At 31.3% G+C, this 22,846-nt stretch overlaps 1 protein-coding gene across 1 annotated transcript; it reads right to left on the minus strand.

Moving 5' to 3' along the window:
• Positions 1-464: 464 nt before the first annotated feature.
• On the minus strand, positions 465-21,602 carry LOC126750419 (chondroitin sulfate glucuronyltransferase). Its single transcript, XM_050460044.1, has 10 exons — positions 20,977-21,602; positions 20,699-20,917; positions 20,488-20,639; positions 20,284-20,436; positions 13,283-13,489; positions 13,063-13,229; positions 12,789-13,006; positions 6,209-6,456; positions 5,983-6,151; positions 465-994 (listed from the first exon to the last, which is right to left on the minus strand). Exons 1-10 carry the CDS (start codon positions 21,395-21,397, stop codon positions 729-731), a joined length of 2,220 nt encoding a protein of 739 aa, XP_050316001.1. The 5' UTR covers positions 21,398-21,602; the 3' UTR covers positions 465-728.
• Positions 21,603-22,846: the final 1,244 nt, after the last annotated feature.

Here is a 22,846-nt window from a genome sequence, read left to right on the forward strand (position 1 = left end):
TAATCTTAAATCTTGAATTTCTCTTCAAGACTTTCTAGGTAGATAATGTTTTGAGTAAATGTATGTTTTCTAAAATTTTTATTAGCCTATAAGCCTCTTCCATAACCTATCCTTTAGCTTAATATTATATTGTATTATTTAATTTTAAACCTTAAACCTGTTGTAGATAATTCTTTCTGTATTTCCTGTAAGTGGGTGACTGTTGGAAATAAAAGCCTTATTATTATTATTAATTTTTCAATGCATGGAAATTCTAGAGTATTAATTTTTAAGAGATATTTTAGTAGTGATACCACTGCCCGTATTTTAAAGAAAATTTTAAAAAAGTAGATGAGGTGTCAAAACCCTATACTATAAAATACCTATTCTCTTCAACAATAATTTGAATCAAATTATTTGATAACTTTACCTGACATTTAAAATGTTCCAAAGCCATTTCAAATATTAAATGAAAACAAAAATAATATAAAATAACTAAAATTTTATTTAGGCAACAAAATCTAAAAATAAAAATCAACATGTTGTAAATTAATGAATCTCATTAAACGTACAATTGCAGATAAAAAGATACGCATTTCTAAAAGTAACCTGGACTTAAATTTGGCAAGATTAAAAAAGTGGTGTATATCACATAATGTACACTATTATTACACATATTTGGCATATTCACATATAAAACCCTATGCTTTTTTTACTGGCACATAAAGTTTAAGTTTAAGGCACTTTAATCACAGTAGTTCAGGAATACCCTCTTTAGTTAACAACAATTTGGCCAGTTGGGCGTCCACCCCGTAAAACTTATTCACCCTATTCTCATCCTGTTCTTCGTGATAAAACACTTTTAAGTTCATCTCTGTCGCCCGCATACAGTGTACATCCCCGCCATGTTTAATGAACATTTCGAAAATGTTTCCCGTATGCTTTATATCGATTAGTTTCGAGATGTCGTTGTCCACGCGTACTAGCGGTACAGAACTTTGTATTTTTTTACGCGCTAAAATAAATTATTTTAATTCTTTTTTCTCTAACGGTGTATTAACTTTTATAAAATATAACCACAGATTTAACGAGACAAACAGATAAGTAAAGCAATGCATTAAAAACGGTACACTGAATGGATCCCAACTTTAAAAAGTTAAGATCCATTGGACTTCGACCCGACGGATTCGCTCCTCGGTCCGTGCCTAGTTGCCAATACAATTTTGTACTAGGAAGGTTTTTTTTATCTATTTTTAGTATTTTAGGAAAAATGCCTGCTTCGGTCTGCGCTGGTTGAATTCATTGCGGTCGTCGGCGATTAACGGCGTCGAGTCGATGAGCGTCTTTACCCTTTTATTTAGGAACTAGGCAAATTGAAAATTATTGTAAATGATTATTTCTCACTTTACTCCCGTGCGTTCTATGGGTCTGACAGTCTGATCTTTATAAAAGATTATGATCTTTATATTACTATATTAATACTTTATAAATATAATTTAACTATATTACTAATAAATATAACTTTTTTTAAAATATCTTTTTTATCAAAATTAATATGTTAATTTACACAATAAACAAATAAATATACAGGATGTCCCATAAATAATGGTAAATATTTTAACAGTAGATTTCTTTAAACAAAATTTAAGATTAGGTAAAATTTTCCTTGTCCGAAAGTCAAGGCATCCATGATTCAGAGTGATAAATTTAATAACGTTACTAAACGTATGTGAGTTTGAATTTTTATAACCAAGCATCAAAGTAACTGACAAGAACATAAACCATAACAGTGACAATGACGTCTATTTGAAAAATATTTTAACTTCAAGTGGGAAAATAAAATTTTATCTTGAGGACATTGAAAACCCTAAATGTAAATATTTCGAAAAGGGTGAATCGTAACGCGATTTTTGAAGTATTTTTTTTAAGCAAAAATGTTTGCACAATGCATATTTTAAATCAACAAAACTTTTTAGACACCTCCTTAAACTTATGATAATATTTACTTTTATTTTTTAACGATGTTTGTTATTTTAGGAAATACACAACTAGTTGGTCTTCCGGAAGATATGCTTAAAAACAAATGTATTTGCGAAAGACATTTTACAGAAAATGACTGGAAAACGGACAAAAAACATCGATTAAAAGACAGTGCCGTTCCTATTAATTAAAAATGTTTATTGGACAGTGAACAGAATTTACGCGTTTTAACACCCAAAAAGACCTATAAAAATATCAAGACTAACGTGTCATTAAGTGATAGTCCGCGTTTAAGTTCACCTTCAAAGAAAAAAATGAAATTTGAAGAAGAAAACGAGTTTGTTAAAAAAATTATAGACTTCCCGGATACTCTTAACAGTCCAAGAAAAGTAAAACTTAAAAATAAAATCATTCACAATCTTATCAAAGGAAAAAAATACATAATATTAAGAGAAGAATTATTCGGTTGAGAGAAAAAGTTCGCGTGCAAATTTTCAATTTTTAATTTGTTACCTTTTTTATCATTCTTATCCATACCTGCAAAAACGTTTATTATGATGCAAGTACGGGGTAAACGTCGTACTTTATATTCCCGCAACGAAAAGGAGTTGGCGGTCTCCCTGTACTATAAATCACCATCGTGTTACAATTTTTTAAGAAGAAAAGGCATTATATTACCATCTACGTCAACCATTCAAAAATGGATTGGTCAAAATACATTTAAGACTGGCGTAGATGATAATATAAAAACCTGTCTTAAGCTGAAGTGTGCAGGTATGGATAAGAATGAAAAAAAATGTTTGGTTGGTTTTGATGAAATGTCAATCAAAAAATGCCTCGAATATAATAAAAAACTGGATCTAATAGAAGGTTTTGAAGACTTAGGTCCTCGAGGACGAAAACCAACGGAAGCCAGTCATGTCTTAGTTTTTTCTATTCGAGGCATATATTCATCATGGAAATTTCCACTTGAATACTTTTTCTCTCACACCACTACAAGTGGCAAGAATTTAAAACTTTTGATTTTTACTTTTTAAAATCTCTAAATGAGATTGGTTTTATTCCCAAGGCAATAGTGTGTGACCAAGGAAGTCCTAATAGGGCAACTTTTAAATTATTGAGTGTTACTAAGGAACGACCTTTTTTTTATTATAATAATTTAAAAATTTTTGCCCTATTTGACGCTCCGCATCTTTTCAAAAGTATTAGGAACAATTTGTTGTCGGGAACTTTTAAGTTGGGAAATAAGAGCATATGTTTCAATGTTATTAGGAAAACGTATTAAATTGATAAATCTTCATCTACAACAAGAACTCTTCCCAAAATTACCGATAAACATATTTTTCCTAATGCATTTGAAAACATGTCATGCTCCTTAGCGCTACAGGTTTTTTCATATGGCAGCCGCTATACGAACTGCTGTCGATAAGTGTTTTATACCCAAGGAGCTAGGTAATAATACTGCTGATTTTATAGAACTGATGAACAATTTATTCGATGCTTTAAATAGCAAACGCCCTTTTGCCAAAAATCCTTTTAACCGTGGTCTTAGCGAAAACAGTTCTTGTGTGAATCTGGTTTTTGGCAAAGGTAAATCTGTTTTTGAAGCATTGATTAAGTTGTACCGTAAAAAGGGAAAGACCGTAATTAGCGAAACAAGGTCTCCATGTTTTGATGGAATTATTCATACTATAAATGCAATTGAACAGCTTTTTGAAAGTGAAAAAAAGGAAAATATTCAGTTTATTCTCACAAATAGATTAAATCAAGATTTCTTGGAAAACTTGTTTTCAATGGCCAGGCAACGGGGTGGTTGGAATTTAAATCCAACTGCAAAGTCATTTCGACAATTTTTCAGGATTAAATCCATAACGGGTTTATTAACTCCATCAAAGTTGTCGAATTGCGAAGATGATACAGAAACTCAACTTTTGTTGTCAGGAATTACAAGGAATATTGATACAAAATGTGACAGCGAAAAAACCACTCAAGGTGTTCATATATCACAAGAACTAAATACTGAAGAAGATCGGTCTGAAAGTCCGATTTCTGAATTAGAAGAAATTGCAGCAGTCAAAGAACCTGAGATAAATTTGGAAGAATCGGCAAATAATTATTATGCGGGATATTTAGTTCGACGTGTTATCGAACAATTTAAATGTAAAAAATGCAAATTGAATTTTCAAAACAGCACAAAATTTACAGACCCTTCTCAAATTTTTTCTCTTCATAAAAGATTCACTGGGCAAGAAAAAACATCTCTTGTAATTCCTACTTCAGAAGTTGAGTATATTGTGTCAAAAGCAATGTCCAAGTTTCAAAAATATTTAAAAAAATGTAAGCATCAAGAGTTTGTGGCAACAAAAATTAAAAATAAAATTGTTTCAAAACATCTAGTATGGTTGGGGAAAAAAACTGACGACTGTCATGACCATAAACTGTTTTTATTAAACAAACTTGTTCAAATAGGTTTATTTAAGTTCTGCAAATGGTCAAGGGAAATGTCAAAAAATCACAGATAAAAAATTAGAAATTTGCAAAATTTATAAGAAAAATATAATGTACTTAACTTACCTAAGAATATTTTTTATACTATACTTTATCTACAGTGCGTTTTTTAAGAATCATTATAGATGATCTTACATGGATGATTTTACATGAAAAAAAATAATTTTTGATTTATCATTTCAAACATTTTTAATTTAATAGGGGAGATCAAAATTTGAATAGACAAAGGCTAGGATTCATGTTAAGTTAATATAACACTGAAAAATTTTTTTTCTTAAAACGCCTGGTATATTAATGACCACCGTTCTGTTCTTGTCGTCACCTCAATTTCACTTTATTGATTAGTTTAATACTTAGTTTGATTTAGTTTAGTTCTATAAGTTATATTCTTAAGTGCATTCAAAGTATCGCTTCTTGCTGTTAATATTTTTTTACATAATGAATGTTGAGATTTGCCTTATTTCCTCGCCTCTCCCTATAATATTTGCTTACTTGCTATTATTTACTTTTACTACAAACCTGGTACATACCCAAATAATACGTCACACGCAAGTACCGAAAAGACTGACGCGGGGAATCGAGGTGAAAAACACTCGGTACTAGATCGTCTTACTGTTAATAACCATTTTTACGACCAGTGTTCGCGCGGCCTTCCGCAAAAACCTCCTGTGTTATCCTGATCCTGACTGACCCCTAGGTAAGTCTTTTTACTTTTAATTTAATTCAATTACTTTTATATTTTTCGTGCTAAGTCAGCAGGCTGTGGTGTAAAACCGTCCAAAGGTACATGAATCATCGCAACCTATAAATTTTACAGTCTATAGGGCCTCAATTGATTAGAACCCTTTTCTAATCAATGGCACCCTATTAAACAACCACCAATTTTAATAAACTTAAGACAATTTGTTAAATTTGACAATGGCTGGTTTTAAATACCTATATCTCGATAAAAATTTTACGTTTTTCAATTAATTTTATTGTTTTTTTATACAACTCCAAAAAGCTTTTTAATAATTAAATTTTGCAAAAAAAAAACAATTAATTATTTGATAATTTTAATAACGTATTTCAACACCAAGCACACAAAATTAGTACTTTACCACCAAATAACCTCTAATAAGTTAATATAACACCTTCAAATCCATCCATCCATCCATCCATCTAATAAGTTATAATATAATAACTTCAATATGTAGGTATGTTGATATTTACGGCATCACAACCCACGAAAAAGACGAGAAAGTCTTTTTAGTTTGGCCGAGCAGCGTACGTACTTCGACTAAACAATCAATAAATCGCGTCTGTAGATATCAGGAGAGATTCTATCCTAATAATTCACATATCGCTTATAATCTGGCAACGTGGTCTGAAATCGTATTGCCGCGAGAGAAGCAAAATTTAAAATATTGAGAATTTAACTGATCGCTTGATCGAAACGCCGCCAAACACCGTGTTCCATATACCGCCGTAAGATTACGTATCTGTTTGTCTCGTTAAATCTGTGATATAACTCACCTGCGACATAGTCTCTGCCATAAAATGATATGTATTTAAATTCCTCCCTATCGAAATGCCCGGCAGACTTATTCACGCTCAAATTGGGTATCTGGGTAATTTTTGGGTCATATTGCCTGAAAGGTATTGGGGAGAATATTTGATAGTTTTCTAGAGTGTTCATCCTAACCTGAAAGCAATATTATTAAAACTTTTTCAAGGGGTTTTTAATGGGGTTCGTAGCTACCCTATTCAAAAAATCGACAGAAATGTTACTCCAAACGTCTAAAAACAATGTAAGGCTCTCCAAACCGATCTTTTTCAAAGCCAAATCAACAATAGCGAACCTTAAGACTCTATGATCGTCTAACTCCAAGGGATTTTCCGTTTTGGGTAGCCTGATTGATAGCCATGCTATTTTTACTTCGTCGTTGGTAAATTTGGATGCGGTAGTTGTGGCAAAGCTTTTCAGTTCGTTAAAGGGATCTTGCACACCTAAAATTTATACTTGTGTCAACGCAATATACAAAATTATTGAGAGAAAATAGATCGAGGTACAGAAGAGCGAGGTTCTTTTAAACCTTTTGTAGAACCTAATATTTTTGACGGAACACTTTTTTAAGATTTGCCGTACGGACTGATATTTTACCCGTTATGACTATGTAGAAACTCTTCATACATAAGTTTATGTATCATGACTTCGCAAGTATTAAAAATCCATTGATATTTCCATCTCATTAAATCAACTTAAAGAATAATCGAGGTCTAGCAACAAAATACATAAATATATACGTAACTAACAAGCCGATTTTATTAAAATTTATCAGTATTGTAAATCAAGTGGCGTCTTAGCGGACACCTTATTAAAAATTAATTAGGCAAAAAATGTACCCCATTATTATTAGTTCATCTTCCATGGCTTTCAGAAAAGGTAAACTTCGCTAAAATTAGTAACCAAATGAGACCAATTGAAATAGTTCCGAGTTACTTAGTTACTTAATTAAAAACAGCATAAAGCCATATGTGTTGTTTTATCGTATGTTATGTTTAAGCAATACACTCGTTGAAACTTAACTTACAAAAAATCAACAAATTATTCTTCTTTCTTGATTTTTTATAAAAGAGGTGGTATATATCATAATTACCATAGAATAACCAGACAAATAGAAAAATACTCCAATGCATTGTAAATGGCACCTCGCGATGCGTGCTGCTGAGGTGCCAAATTTCTTTTCTAGCGTGTCGATCTTGATTTGTCTGGTTAAGTGGTTATTCTATGATCATATTAAGTTGGGCGGCTCGACGGCTCACCGGCCGGCCTTTTGTGATTATTTTGTTTTTGGCATGACTTGCATATCATAATATTGTCATGTGATAAAGCCCGCAATTTTTTTCGTAAACATTGGCCTAAGGGGAGTAGTTTACTTTTTTTAGCGTTGTTAATTTTTGAAACAAAACAAAAAACGCGCTTTACGGGTGGCGATAAATGTTATTATTTAAAATGTTAAAAATTAAAAAGTTAAAAAAAAGAAAAAAATATATTTAAATTGGACAGCCTTGTATTTTATTCTTATTATAGGTTAGGTACAAATTTTATCTTACAATTTTTTTTATACAAGGTGGTCCAAAAAAGTTAAATCAGATAAGTAAATATAAAAAACTAAATCTGTACCATGTAACTAATGGTTAATTAAACTGCTCCTTAAACAAGCATTTTTTATAATTTTTAATCTTTTTAAAAAATAGTTTTTTGTCGATTGGTAACTTTATTTTAGGGTTGCCTTCCTTTTAATAATTAAAGTTGTTTATTACAAATAATTTTAAATAAAAGTTTAGTTAAAGACAAAACTAATATAAATTGATTAATTACACATCAAACTCTTTCTTTCAAAAAAAAATTAAATAAATTTGAAGCAAAATTCTGACGTACTTGGCAGATGTCAAAAAAGATACACCAACAATTTTCTTTTTTGACGAGCTTTTACAGAAGGTGTTACGTGTTACAAGTGACGGTAAGTGTCGAAAATAGCCTGTAAAAATATTATGGTAATTAACCTTAATTTTCAACTTTTTTTTATGTGATGACTCTTAAGAATTTTAGAAATGAAGTAACCTGGTATTCTTCTAAATGCAACGATAAGTAGGTACATACTTTATTTTATCAATTTTGCTAACAGTTAAAAAATATGTGGAGTGATGTAGGGAAACTTTTTATTTGCAGTTTTATTTAAAAGATCATACTTCTTGCTTTGTTTAGATTTTTTTTAAGGAAATTCACAACTAGTCGGTCTAACCGAAGACTTGTTAAAAAACAAGCATATTTGCGCAAATCATTTTACTGACCATGACTTTAAAACTTAAAAAAAACATAGGTTAAAAGATAATGCGGTCCCTGTCCATTATAAGTCTTTATTAAATAATGATGTTACTTAATAATGAGTTTACTACACGTTTTGACTCCTAAAAAGACTCATGCTAACGCAAGGAATTATGATGGACCGACAATAGCATCAAATAGTCCTTGCACTACTCCGTGCAATAGCCCTATCATATTTGAACATGAGGAATCTGATTTTATAGATGAAAATATCGACCTTCTTGTAAAACTTCTCCCATTACCTTGAAGCTTAAAAAAAAATATCATGTCAAAAGAGAGAAATTTATAATATGCGGCGAAAATTGAGACGTTCACAAGAACAAGTACGCCAGTCAAAATTCACAATTTTTACTCTTTTACCTTTTTTATCATTTTTATCTGTTACTGCCAAAACATTTGTAGTTATGCAAATAAGAGGTAAACGACGCACTCTATATTCTCAATCCGAAAAACAGTTGGCAATATCTCTATACTATAAATCGCCATCTTGTTATAAATTTTTGAGAAAAAAAGGCGTCATATTACCATCTATGTCAACCATTCAAAAATGGATTGGACAAAATACATTCAAGACTGGTGTTGATGACAATATAAAAACCTGTCTTAAACTAAAATGCGATGGCATGGATAAAAAAGAAAAAAAATGTCTGGTGGCTTTTGATGAAATGTCAATTGAAAAATGCCTCGAATATAATAAAAAACTTGACGTTGTTGAAGGTTTCGAAGACTTAGGTCCTTTGGGTTGTCAGCCAAAAGAGGCTTCACATGTTTTAGTTTTTTCAATTCGAGGTATATATTCATCTTGGAAGTATCCCCTAGCCTACTTTTTGTCTCATTCAGCGACAACTGTCAAAAATCTACAGCGTTTAATTTTGTATATTCTTAAAAAATTAACTGAAATAGGATTTATACCAAAAGCGTTAGTCTGTGACCAAGGGCAGCATATAAATTATTGAAGGTTACGAAAGAACAACCCTATTTCCATTTTAATGATTCTAAAATTTTTGCTTTGTTTGATGCCCCACATCTTTTTAAAAGCGTAAGAAATAATTTGCTATCAGGGACTTTTAAATTGCCATCACAAAAAATGATAGCTTTTAACGTAATTAGAAAAACGTACCAAATTGACAAATGTTCCCTGACTGCTAGAACACTTCCCAAAATTACGGACAGGCATATAAACCCCAATGCTTTCGAGAAAATGTCTTGCTCATTGGCTCTACAAGTATTTTCCAAAACTATGGCGGCTGCTATAAAAACTTGCGCGGATAAGGGATTGATACCTAAAAAAGTAGGCCTTCATACAGCGGAGTTTGTAGAGTTAATGAATAATTTATTTGACGCATTGAACAGCAAGCGCCCTTTTACAAAGAATCCTTACAGTTGCGCCCTAAATGAGTATAGCACATATGTAAACCTTATTTTACAACAAGGGAAAAAAAACTGCTAAATATTTTAGATTATTTTTTAGAATCAAAAGTATAACAGGTTTATTAGCACCCTCTACTTTATCCAATTGCTAAGAAGACACAGGCACAGACCTTTTATTAACGGAGTTGACAAGAACCACAAATTTGTCTAAAAACACCAATATTGACACCTCTAACCCTAACGAGACTAACATACACATGGATGAGGATAATTCCAATGATGATATGTCCAATGAATCAATGGAGGTTGCCAAAATAGGAGAAACTGTAACATCAAAAATTAGTTTAGAACAATCGGCAAATCATTATTATGCTGGATATTTAGTAAGACGTGTTATAGAACAATTTAAGTGTGCAAAATGCAAACTTAATTTCCAGACTAATATAAATTTGTCAGAGCCTTCACAATCATTTCTCCTTAATAAGAGCTTCACTGGGCAAGAAAGGACATCACTCATTATTTCAAGCCCCGAACTCGAGCAAGTTATTATCAGATCAATAGCCACAATTAAAAATTAATTACAATAAATATAAGCATCAAGAACTAGTAGCTACAAAAATTAAAAATAAAGTAATTTCGAAAAACATGATTTGGTTGGGTCTTAACAGCGATGAGTGCTATCCTCATAAGCTATTTTTAATTAATAAATTGGTTCAGATAAGCCTATTTAAATTTTGCAAATGGTCAAGAATCAGATCGAAAAATAGCAAGCAAAAAATTGCAAATTTACAAAATTTGTAAAGAACCAAAATATTAATTATAAAGAGGTTAGGGGGCCATTTTAGCCATTTATTTATTATGTAAAGTAAAACTATTTCTTGATGTTAATGTTTTTATGTAAAATACCTAGAAAAAGTGAATTTTGAGTTTCTAGTAAATTACAGTCCGAAGTAAGAAGAATTTTATTACTTTTAGTTTCTATTTCTTTAGATTCTTTTTATAGAATTTTATATATTTTCTAAATAGAATAATTTTATTATAGAATGAAAATTTGCTTTGTTTAAATTAATTTCGGATTATTTCATCACAGTTGGGGCATTAAATACGCACTAGTATTATAATTATCCCATCGGCATTTTTGCAGTGTGATTCTATTTTATTGATCTTGATATTTATAATTTTTAACAAATGAGTTTATATTCGAATTGGTTAAATGAAGCAATTTCATAAACCAATTTTTATTATAGCAGTGCCTCAGAATTTAAAGAGAGTCGCTCAGAAATTATTATTAAATAGAAAATTTCATTTATTTTAAATTTTTAAATAATCGAACTCAATTTGTAGACTAGGCCTCTGAGGGAAACCACCTAAAAAAAACGCGCCGTGAACTCTACCTCAGGGGTGGTGTGGAAGAGTATACCAAAATTGTAAAAACAGAGGTAGAATTGCATGACTCTGATGCCCTCTCTCACCCTGAAGGATTACAACACGTGATAATGAGGGCACCAAACAATTTCATAACCTTGGTTTCATTATTAAAGATTAAATCCCCCAGAATGGTTAATCAGACTTTAATGTTATTGTTTATCCACTGGCGTCTATTTGTTTATTAGTAGACACATACCTATACCTAATAAGATTATTCGATTGGTTAAACTGGTCTATTATGTTATTCTTATTTTTTATGTAAAAAAATAAAAAGCAAAAATTTTGAATGTTCCTCACCGAATAAATAGTTTTTTTTTGCAATATAAAACCGCTCAAAATTTACCCTATCTTTTTTTTATTTATACGTTTTACCCATAAAGCCAAGAATTACCTAATGGTCAATAAAAAGTATCAATAATAATAGCAAAATTACTAAAATGAAGGGTTTAAATCACTTAGATTTCAAGTTTGCTAAACATATGTACATATATTTGAATAAGTGTGCAATGAGGAAGTTGCATGAAAAACAAAATCGGTTTTTTAGTATTAAAAACCGAAGAACAAAGTAAAATAATCAATACGTATTTTTTTATTTTGCTTAAATCCGATTATTTCAAAAGATATTCGAGTTTTTAGTTTTGTATATAAAGATATACAAAGCATGGAGTGACGATATTAAACTATCGTCTTATGACGTCACAGGCGCATTTCAAACCGCTGTAACTCTGTCAATTTTGAAACTATGAAAAAAAGTACGATAAATAAACACGTGTTTATTTATTTTTCATTCCCTATCAAAATCAAAAATAAAAAAAATTGATGCAACTTCCTCATTCCATCTTCTTTCTAAACATTTTTTGAAACTGTGAGATATTTGTAGGAATTTGATAATTTTTTATTAACCATTTTTTAGAAGGCGCAATACTACGCAATAAAATAATTTGCTGTAAAACATGAATTACGCTAATACAGATAAAAATATCTTACTGGGCGAATTTCTGATCATTTATCTGTAGCAGTAATTTAATTTTATTAAATTTAGCACAATCCGGCAACCTGCTTCATCGCTCCGTCGAAACAAACCGGCGCGATTTTAAAAATTTCCAATTTAATAAGGCCGTCCGACGACAGCGCCAAGTGCGGCGTGCGCCACGTCCCTTGGTAAGATTACGCGTCTATTCTCTCTTTATTTAGCCTATGTAATTACTTAAGACAGATTTTTTATAGCCCTTCAAATTCCGCACATTCTCACTATTTAATATAAATCGATAAATAGTTTGAACAATCCAGCACCTCAAAGTGCACTGACATTTCATCAATGAATCAATTCCCAACACTCTCGGTTTAGGAAAGTATAAAGTTTAAATAAAAATCTCAGATAAATTAGATGGCTGTAAAGAAATGACAATTTGCATATCAAAAAATAAAGTTTATATGCAACTTTTTTAAAGTTTCTGTGCATTATACAACTACAAGGTACAACTCCCTTGCATAAATATGATACTGTATGATAGATCCTTATAGCTACCAGAACTCAGATCAATTAAAAAATAATCTGTTCTAATTTAAAAAAGCGCTACTAGTTTCCTTTTCATAATTTTCCAACCAAAACATAAGCAAAATAAACTTACAGGTCCCAAAATAAACTTACCTCCTTTACTATTGCTGTCATACTGATACAAAAACACCAAAAGCAAAAACGTTTTTTCCTTCTTCAACATAATTTCTCTATTGTAATTGTTTAAAAATAGCACAGCCTGCGCGATTTCTGTTTCTTGTATCGGCAGTATGATTGAAACCCTTGAATTTTCGGTTACATACGGTGCTGGAATAAATTCTACACTTCCTAGAGGCTTACAAACCTCAAATCTACAAAAAATACATAATAAAAAATAAGGTAAAAAATACTGTTCAGTGCAAAGTACCTCTTAACAATTTCTTTTCCAGTTTTAAGATCCCTAAACCCAATATCAAAAGTATAGTCCATTCCTCTACTAAGGTCAAAAGTTTTGTATCCATTCACAAGTCTCCTGAATTCAAATCTTTTTGGGTATTTTTCTGAGACTTGTGCGTTAATTCCTTGGATAATATTCTGGGAAAAAAAATGCTTAAATGAATATACCAATTAAAAAAAACCCTCCTCACCTGGATATCCAATAACTCAGGTTCAGTATGCGTTTTTAAAACAGTAAAATCATCTGGAAAATAGACGTGAGTCATATTAAAATAATACTGTCTGGGAACATCAAATCTTGTGGCCGGTTTTACTCCAGGATTAATACCGGGAGGCCAGGATTCCTTTAGAGATTCTGACAGTTTTTTGATTTGCTTGTTGTGAATCTCTAGACGTTGCTAAAAAATATATTTAGCCTTTGTGAATTAATTGTAATGAACATTTTAATTAATTAAAGACATCAAAATAATAAATATAATGACACTTTTAGGCACCATTATAATATAAAAAACTAAAGAGGTAATCCTAAGTACCATATTTGTCAATCTAGTTGAAAAATTGTGACTGGCATCGTCAGATAACTCAATGTTTGCTCTAATAAAAAAGAAGTAAATGAGTTTAATATTTATTTTTGCAGAATTAAAGAATTAGAATAGCTGAATAAATAAAGAAGATTGGTTAGTGGCGAGATTGTGTAGGAGAGAGAGGTGTTTCCCTGATTTATGATCCTGTTGGATAAAGATTCTGATAATACTGTAAATATTAACCCTCTAGCCAGCAAACCCGCCTTAAGGCAGGCTTTATCAAAATCTCATTTAGAGATGCATTTTAAATTTTTTGGCCACATATCCCGCCTTTGGGGTGGAATTTGTTTCGTGTCTGACGTACTTAGAACGGCTATTGGTTCCCGTGTTTTTTCAGTAGAGTCAGTCGCGTATGTGCCGCCTTAGTAAATTTACAGAATAATTATTTCGCTATAAATGATATTTTCTGTGCTATAAAATAAACACATGTAGCGATCTGTTCAAGCCAAAAAATTTACAGGTGAGTTTATGTATGTTATATTTCTTAGTTATGCGTTGAAAAAAAAGTAGTTCATGTATTTTTGCTATAAATCACTCATAACCTCAACCTGCCTAAAGGCGGATCGACCGGTTTGCGTGAAAATTATCTCATTCATACGAAATATTTATTTTCTTACTATTTTTGTTTTTTGTGGTTAGATATGACATCAAACAAGAAAGGACAGCCCGGGAAGGATCCCCGAGAGCCTGAATTATATGACTTATCTCAAGTGACTTCGGACGAAATGTTTGAACTTTTGGACAATGTAGATATAGGACCTGACACTTGCTGACCCAGATTTTTGTCTTGAAGATGAAATAAATCAATGCAACGATTTAACTTCTGAATCTTCTACGCCTGACGACCAATTGTTGACATTAGATATTGAAACACCTGATACCTCACAGCCATCGACATCAGGGAATTATTCAACTGAATCACAAAAAATGTCTGTTGTTTCAAGAGTTTTATCCCCGTTGACTTCAGGTGACCATCTACTTCATTTCAACGACAGCAAAAACGACCACGTTCTCCTCTGCCAGAATTTGAAGATGGGGCTGATGTTTCCGAGCCTAACACAGGTGGGTTTACGGGGAACCCAAGTGCACTTTTAGCACAGTCAAAAGAATGCAAAGAAATAATTTGGCGTAAACAGCATTTGCAGCTGCATAAAAATGAAGTGGTATTCCGTGGAAGCACAGAGCATCCACTACACTTTCAGGATTTAAAAACTCCATATCAATGCTTCGCCTATTTTTTTACACAAGAGTTTCTTGAAAATATTGCAGAACAAACAAATTTATATGCTCGACAGTACGACATCAAGACAACATTTGTTACCAATGCTGCTGAGATCCGGAAGTACATTGGCATCTTGATATTTATGTCGATATATCGTTATCCAAATGCGACAGAATACTGGGGTCGTTATTCATTTGAACTAGTTCGTACGGCAATGACATCCAAACGATTCTTTATGATTCGTAAGTATCTTCACTTCAACGATAAATCAAAAGAAAAAAAACGGGATCAACCTGGATTTGATCCATTATATAAAGTCCAACCGATAGTGAAACATTTAAATGAACGATTTCAAACAGTTCCAAAATTACCTCGTTTATGCGTAGATGAGCAAATGTGCGCGACTAAAATGAAAAGCAGTTCATTGCGACAATACATGCCGGCAAAGCCCCATAAATAGAGGTTCAAACTATTTGTTCTATATGACAGCAATGGTTATTCTTACGCCTTCGAAATCTTTACTGGCGCAGAGAGCAATGTTATTTTGCCCAATACGCCTAATCTGGGAGCAGCAGCAAATGTTGTCGTCCGGCTATCTCAAACAATACCTGACTTTGTCAATCATATTTTATATTTTGATAATTTTTATACGAGACTGCCACTACTTATCTATCTTAGAAGCCGAGGCATTTATTCATTGGGGACAATTCGTTCTGGTCGTATTCCTAATTGTAAATTGCCTAGTGAAAAAGATAAACAGCTTGCACAGCAGATAAGGGATTTTCTGTTGAGTATGTGGGAAATGCGCATGGTGTAGATTTGACAACTGTATTGTGGAAGGACAACAAAAATGTGCGTTTGGCTTCTACATACGTCGGAGTACTACCCTTTAAAAGTGCTCTCCAAGATAAACAACCATCAAAGGCAACAAGATATGATCGGTCTGCAGAAAAGTACGTGCAAATTGAATGCGGAGTTGATCTAATGGATGGATTACTTGGAAGGTACCATATTCGTCTAAAGACTAGCAAGTGAACATTGCGTCTATTTTATCATTTTATTGACATGGCTATGGTCAATGCATATCTGCTACACAAATGGATTCATAAAGAATCGCCGCCTTTACCAGTGTTTCGAGCACAAGTAGCTGCCGTACTATGCGTTAACGAAGCTGTCAGAAAACGTCCTGGCAGGCCTTCATCTGCTTCGAAGCAGGAAGCAATGCAACCTGCAAAAAAATCTTAGACATATATCCCCGAGCCAGATATCCGATTTGATGGTTTGAACCACATGCCCGACCTTTTGGATAGATCCGGTAAAAGGATGTGTAAAAACAAAGGATGTAAAGCTGAAACTCAGTTCTTTTGCACTAAATGCAATTTAAATTTGTGCCTTTCCTCAACTAAAAAGTGTTTTCAAGAGTTTCATACACAATAAAGCATTACACTAATCTTATTTTTTGTATTGAGGCACAAAATATACATTTCAAGTTTAATGTCGCTTTTTTTACCCTCACTAATTTTGTCCCTTTAGTCGGCTGGGGGAGGTTTTTTCATCCCCAAAGCTTTAAAGGTTTATGATAAACTTTTTTTAAGCCTCGAATTCATTTTTATGTCAGTATTGCATATTAAACGGTTTGATAGCAACAATAACATATTATTTAAATACGAAAAACTATGTTTATACCCGTATCTCTTTCTATATGAACATTGCTTATCTTTTAATAGTTGACAATGCATAATTGGTGTGAAAATGCGAATTGGTTCAATAATTTCTCGGTGTGGTGAATAAATGTTATTCTGATTGCAACAAATCATTTGCTAGAAATATCTTAGTTAATAGTAATAAAACATTCATTTGAAAACTATATAAATTATGACAAATAAAACTACCATATTATTCTAAAAGCTTAGGAATATTTTACTTGTATAACACTAACAATAGTGCTCTTGTTGATTCTATTTTAAGGCAATTTTCAATCATCTCAAAATGGCATGTTGCAAAAAAGTGGACAAAAATAGATCATATTTTACAGGTACAGTATTTAAAGAGAGTAGTGGAGCAGGATATTGAATCACTTTTTATATTTATACTTACTACTACTAATTAGGTATACAATAAAAAGAAAGAAGAAGATTGGTATTTATAAAATCTCTCAAATGTCGATACACCTTGCTCGTAACTTGTTAATTACATATTTTTTAAATTAACTGGAGACATAGCATCTATAACTGCAGGCAAATCATTTAGACGTTTCGAAATAAGATATGAAAAGGATCGTTCGAACATGAAAGTAAAATGCACTGAAATCGTTAGCTTACCCTTAAACCTTATGTTTATATTATGAATTTCAGTTCAAAATGTCGGATTTTATTATCTAAGTATGGCGGAGATTTAAGTAATAAGACATCGTGATATAAACACACCATATGTAAATATCTACTCTCACTCAGAGACAACCATCCTGATTGGTTGAAAGCCTGACTGATATGTTCATATTTGCGAATACGGGAATTTTGTAATATCGATGGGGTCCATAAAGAATAGCACAGTAGTTTAAATGTGGTAATATTAAGAAGTCGCACAACAGAACTTTAAGTTTTCTATTGAAAGTATGCCGTTGTTGATAAAATAATTTTAAATTGAAATATGCTTTTTCTGGCAACTGACATGATCAATAAAGCGAAGTTCATGACCCATATAAAGACCTAAGTTCTTCGTATTATTTCCTAATTTAATTGACTTATTAAAACTATTTAAAAAATTTAGTTCATCGTTAGATTTACCAAAAATTAGATAAAGATTTTGTAGGATTGGTAATGAGGTTGTGATTTTTTGCTTTGTTAGAGAATACTTTAGAGATGTAACACATAGTTTGAATCCTAGAAGTATAGAACAAGGATATGAAGAAGTAAAAAATATAAAAGACATTTCATGTGAAAATTATATTATTGCATAGGTCCAACAAAATTTACTGATCTGGCAAAAAATATTAAATTGCAAAAGTATTTTGAAGTATATAAACTTAACTGTATTGCTTCTTGTTACTTTATTAATATGAGATTGATAAAATACGAAAATAAATATAAACTGATGAAAAGCCACAATTTGAAATTAGAAAAAGCTTGGATTAAATTAGTAACCTTATTGGAGTCCATCTATTTTATAGCTCTATTAATAGCAATAACACCCACACCAACAGTGCCTATGTAAGTTGTGAATGAAAACACATATAAGCTGCCAACTATTTCTTGAGTTTCAACCTTAGAGGTAGGTCTTAACAAAAAATAAAACATTCTCTTATGGCTTTAGAACATTGAAAGGTCTTTCAACATTCCAAGAGTATCTCCAATTTTACTACTCAGTGTCTTGACATGTTTGAACCAAAATATGGTTCTGAAGAAACCTGAGACTTATGATTTATGCCATTACTAAAGTTCATATTAAAATCTTAGATTCATTCAAGGACAGCTTGTTGGCAACAAATCAGGGCTCTGTCATAGGTGTCAGATACTATTTCAACTGCCTGAGGGCTCTTCTGCAGGAAATAAATTGTAGGATCATTAGTATCAGTAAAAAGAAGGAAATGAATTAAGTATTCACTATAAAGAGACAAAGTAGGTCCAGCATATCTTTAAGTTTTGACTATTAAAGGATCCAAAATATAACGTGAAACACATGAATGACTTTGTCCATTCAATGTGATGCACGTAATATAATTTAAATCATGCGATCCATGTAAATAATAAAGCATAGGTGTCACAACTATCCTCAAACCTTTCAAGAATAGAGCATTAACGGCATAAGTGGCAAACGGTAGTATTATGGGGATCTTATAGGTAGTATTGGCTTCAAACTTTTTTTTAAACAGTATCGAGAATACCTACCGTTGATAGGTGTATGTGTTTCGTTCATTGTTGGTCCATTTGCTTTTGCATATTAAAATAACTTTGGCAGTCTTTAAAAAATTTGGAAAACCATTAGGTAATTCAAATGTTGATAAAGATATGAGGCTAACTCTACTTTTAGTGCTTTTTGTTTTATCCATTCTCAAGCCATTATAGCTAAGAGTAAAATATATATCATTCCTTTGAGACTATATTAGAAAATCAGAAAACCATTTTAATCCTGTAGGAAAAGTTAATATTCCCATCTCTAACCTTATCAAAAAAACGATGAAGCTTCCAGTTAAAAAAATTGCATGTTTAGTTGTATGAATTAGGAGGATTACCATTGATATAACATTTTTGATAGTTTGGAAATTAGTTAAACGAAAAAGTAATAGGCATATTTTTTAGCTCCACAAATTAGGATTGAGGATAATTTTGGACAGTGACAAAACAACTGTGGTGAATATGTGTACAAATCCCTTAGACAGGTATGGACCTGGTCCATACCTAATTTTAATTTAAATTTTAATCTAAGGGATTTGATACAATATCTTATAAACAATTTTTCAACAAACAAGATATTATAGAATATTATGGAATAGGAGAGGTATAGTGATAATAGTATTAAAGGTATTTTTTTAAGTACTAATCAAAAATAATTATGCAATTAATAAGCCAAAAACAAAACTGGCTTCAAAGGTATAATTCTTGAATCTATCCTTTTTATGTAAGTAATATTTTTCTTGTATTATTCTAGATGTAAGTATTGTAAAAGCATTTTAATTAAAATTTTTCATCATATAAACTATTTTAATTTAAAGTTGAAATAGCTACGCATTGGCAGTTGTGCTGCCTTAGTAGTGATTTCTTTGCTTGTTAAAATTCTCTAGCATTGTTATTATTAGGAGTTTATTATTGTACCATTTATGTGAATTTTTAAAAAAGCTTATTACATGTATTTAGCACTTGTGAGTTGTTTATATTTCAGAATACACAGTTTTTTAACAGAATATTGGTGTAATGTGTAGCAACAATCATTAATTATGTATTTTGTAAGATTATGTTTTTGACATAGAAATTGAATAGTGTTTTCAGGAACTTGGCATTACTTGGAAGTTAATTGAGTTTTAAGGTCCTCTTTCTTTTTTGTACAAAAATACAATTAGTTGCCTAGATAATAACACTATGAAACAATCAAAAACATGCTTTTTTATACATTTACTGTGTAATTTTTGAAAATATAATAATTCAGCAATTAAAGATGACAAATTTGTTTAATAAAAATATATTTTTTTATAAGATTAAGACTTTCTAAAAATAAAAAAGAAACATATTAACTATATAAGTACAATATCCTTACTAAAATATTGCCATAAAAAAATAAATATTGCTTTAATCAAATAAATAGAATTCAGCTAAACTAATCTACTTAAGCCTCATATTTAAAATACAATGAACATTAACAAAAAACACATGCAAGGTCATTATATACATACCTTGAGAAAATATGCATTCAACCTAAAAAAATCATCATTAGCAATGACAGGACGGATAGTAACAGCTTTATTAAAATCTACATTTGCCTTTAATTCACTTAAATAGTAAGGCAGATCAAAATGTTTGAGTTTAAATGAAGGCATAGATTGTTCCTAAAAAAGAAAATAAAAAAACTCTACTTTATGAAATAATATACAACAGACCTGTACAGATTCTTGGCATGATAACCCTAAACTGTGGTGTATACAACGCCCCAAATTCTCACTATTATCATCAGACACTGCATTCATAATACACCATTCTAAATATTGTCGAGCAGCTCTTAACACACTATTACTTAATACTATACCAGCATCTAAAATGTTATCACCAATATTAAAATTATCGTATTTTCTGGCTCTGAAGATATATTACCCAAGTTACAAAAGCTGCTATCAGGTACTTTAGTTCCCAGATAAACATCCATACTAATACTAATTTTATCAACAATATCTCTGAGTCTATGAGCATTGATAAAGGTTATATCACTGGCAAAGAAATAATAGTCATAATCTTGAGCAAAAGTGTCTGCAACATATTTTATAACTTGGAAGGGTCTGTATTTACTCCTTGCATCAGTAAAACCTACTAAACCTGGAAAAAAAATATCTTAGCTATTTTACAATTTTCTCTTCATATTAAAAAGTACTTACCAGTAAGATTAAACTTGGATTTCAATTTATACTGTGCAGTAATAAAGAACTTAATCTTATCAACCAAATGACCAATAGTTTTATTAATATGCAATGCCTGAGTATTGACTTTATCGGCAGAAGTAAAAATCCCCACAAATAACTTTTCCCTGATTCCCAGCTCAGTGGAATAGTACCTAGGCCTGACAAATTTCGATTTGGTTTCCCCCTTCGCCATCTCAGGTAAAATCTTTGGGGCCAACCGGTTTATCGAGCTGTTAATGATCTGTTGGGCAAAACTGCGGTCCACCCCAAGCTGGTTTGACGTATCACATGAGATGTCCAGAGTCGTGGTCACAAAAGAAGATATGTACAATCCTATTATAATCCCCAAAAATAGGTAGATGTTATCTGAGACGAATTTTATAGGAGTCTTTAGCATTTTGTTGGCTGATTTGGCACAGGATTAAGATGAGGTCATAGCAGATGATAACTAGAAAGAAACCACGCTGGCTCCGACGTGAGGATATAAAAGCAATTTGTTGAGCAAGTAATCTAAATATTTAGACGTGTAAAAATTAAATAAATAAAAAAATTTAAATAAATAAAAAAAGATTGAGGCTAGATTAGGTTAGGTTTGTTGATGTTCTGACATTGACATTGACACTTGACAGTGGAAATCAGGGTTGCCAGATAGGCAACCAGATAGTGTTTGGATCGGCTGAAAGTAGTGTTTTTTTTCTCGTGATAGGTCTAAATATACCCTAAAAACATAATTTTATTCCCAATTTCCCAATTTATTTTTCCCAATTTATTCCCAATCCCCCTCTTCTAATTTTTAAAACTAAGATAGGGTAAACTACCCAATGATTGGCACTTTAAGGTAGTGTTATTAATAAATGCGTTCTTAAAATTATAAATTTAATTTTAAGCCAATAATAGTAATTTTTATTAAATATCTAATAATTTAATATCTGTAATTTATTCATTTTGTTATTCGTTTTATATTCTTTGACCCAAATTTTATTTAATTCGTTCCAATTGAGAAAATTTCCAATTATTGGCCAGACGCCATTTATTGGCATCCCATATCTTCTAATTATTGGCACCAAATATTTTTAGCAAAATAGCAAGGTACCTAGGTATTACTCAATGGATATTCCCAACAAAAAGATCATTTTAGGTATAGTAACAATTATATTTCTTTTGTTTTGATTCAATAAAGCAAAAATGTTGATTTTTTTTAGTCCATTTATTTTATTTACAACAAAAAATCCAACACTTTTTAATAAAATAAAACAGAAGTTCTTTCTTTAAAGTAAAACAAAAATTATGAAAATACAACAAAAATGTTGAAACTTAGTCTAATACATAAAAAAAAATTCTAGTCATCATTGGGATTTTGTTTGCTTACCTATGAGGTTTTACAAATAAAACTTTCTATATAAATTTTCATTTTAGTTGAGCAACTAACATGATAAGTTCTGGTGCAGTTCTTGCATCTTATTCCTATGTTAGTCCTATATATATTATTTGTGCAAATAAAACATATTCCGCGGGGAACAACAATGTTGTTTTCTGGCAAAAAAAGAATTGACGAACGATCGGGACTTTCAGGGAAAAGATTTTTTATGTGAGAGAGATTGTTTTTAAACTTATAGCAAAAGTTTCTGGTTCTGGAGATTTATGAAAAGACTGTCCGGTTGAGTATGGCAAGTTATAACCATTATTATTAATTATGGTACCAAAGCTTCTACTAGGAGTTGACCCAAAATTGGATTTAAAATTAGACTTTGCTTGAGCTGTGTCAGATTTGTTAAAAAAAATGTCAGATTTTTTGCCTTTTTGTTTGTTCTTCGCGTTTTTTATAGGTTGCTTCTTTTCAGTCTTT

Source organism: Anthonomus grandis, chromosome 2 (genome assembly GCF_022605725.1).
Source record: "Anthonomus grandis grandis chromosome 2, icAntGran1.3, whole genome shotgun sequence".
Lineage (NCBI taxonomy): Eukaryota > Metazoa > Arthropoda > Insecta > Coleoptera > Curculionidae > Anthonomus > Anthonomus grandis.

Coding starts and splice junctions, on each gene's coding strand:
- LOC126750419 (XM_050460044.1), bottom strand. CDS start 21,397: ATGCTAAAGACTCCTATAAAATTCGTCTCAGATAACATCTACCTATTT. Junction 20,640..20,698: donor TAGCAGCTTTTGTAACTTGG/GTAATATATCTT, acceptor ATAACATTTTAG/ATGCTGGTATAGTATTAAGT. Junction 6,457..12,788: donor TGACAGCAATAGTAAAGGAG/GTAAGTTTATTT, acceptor TATAAATTTTAG/GTGTGCAAGATCCCTTTAAC.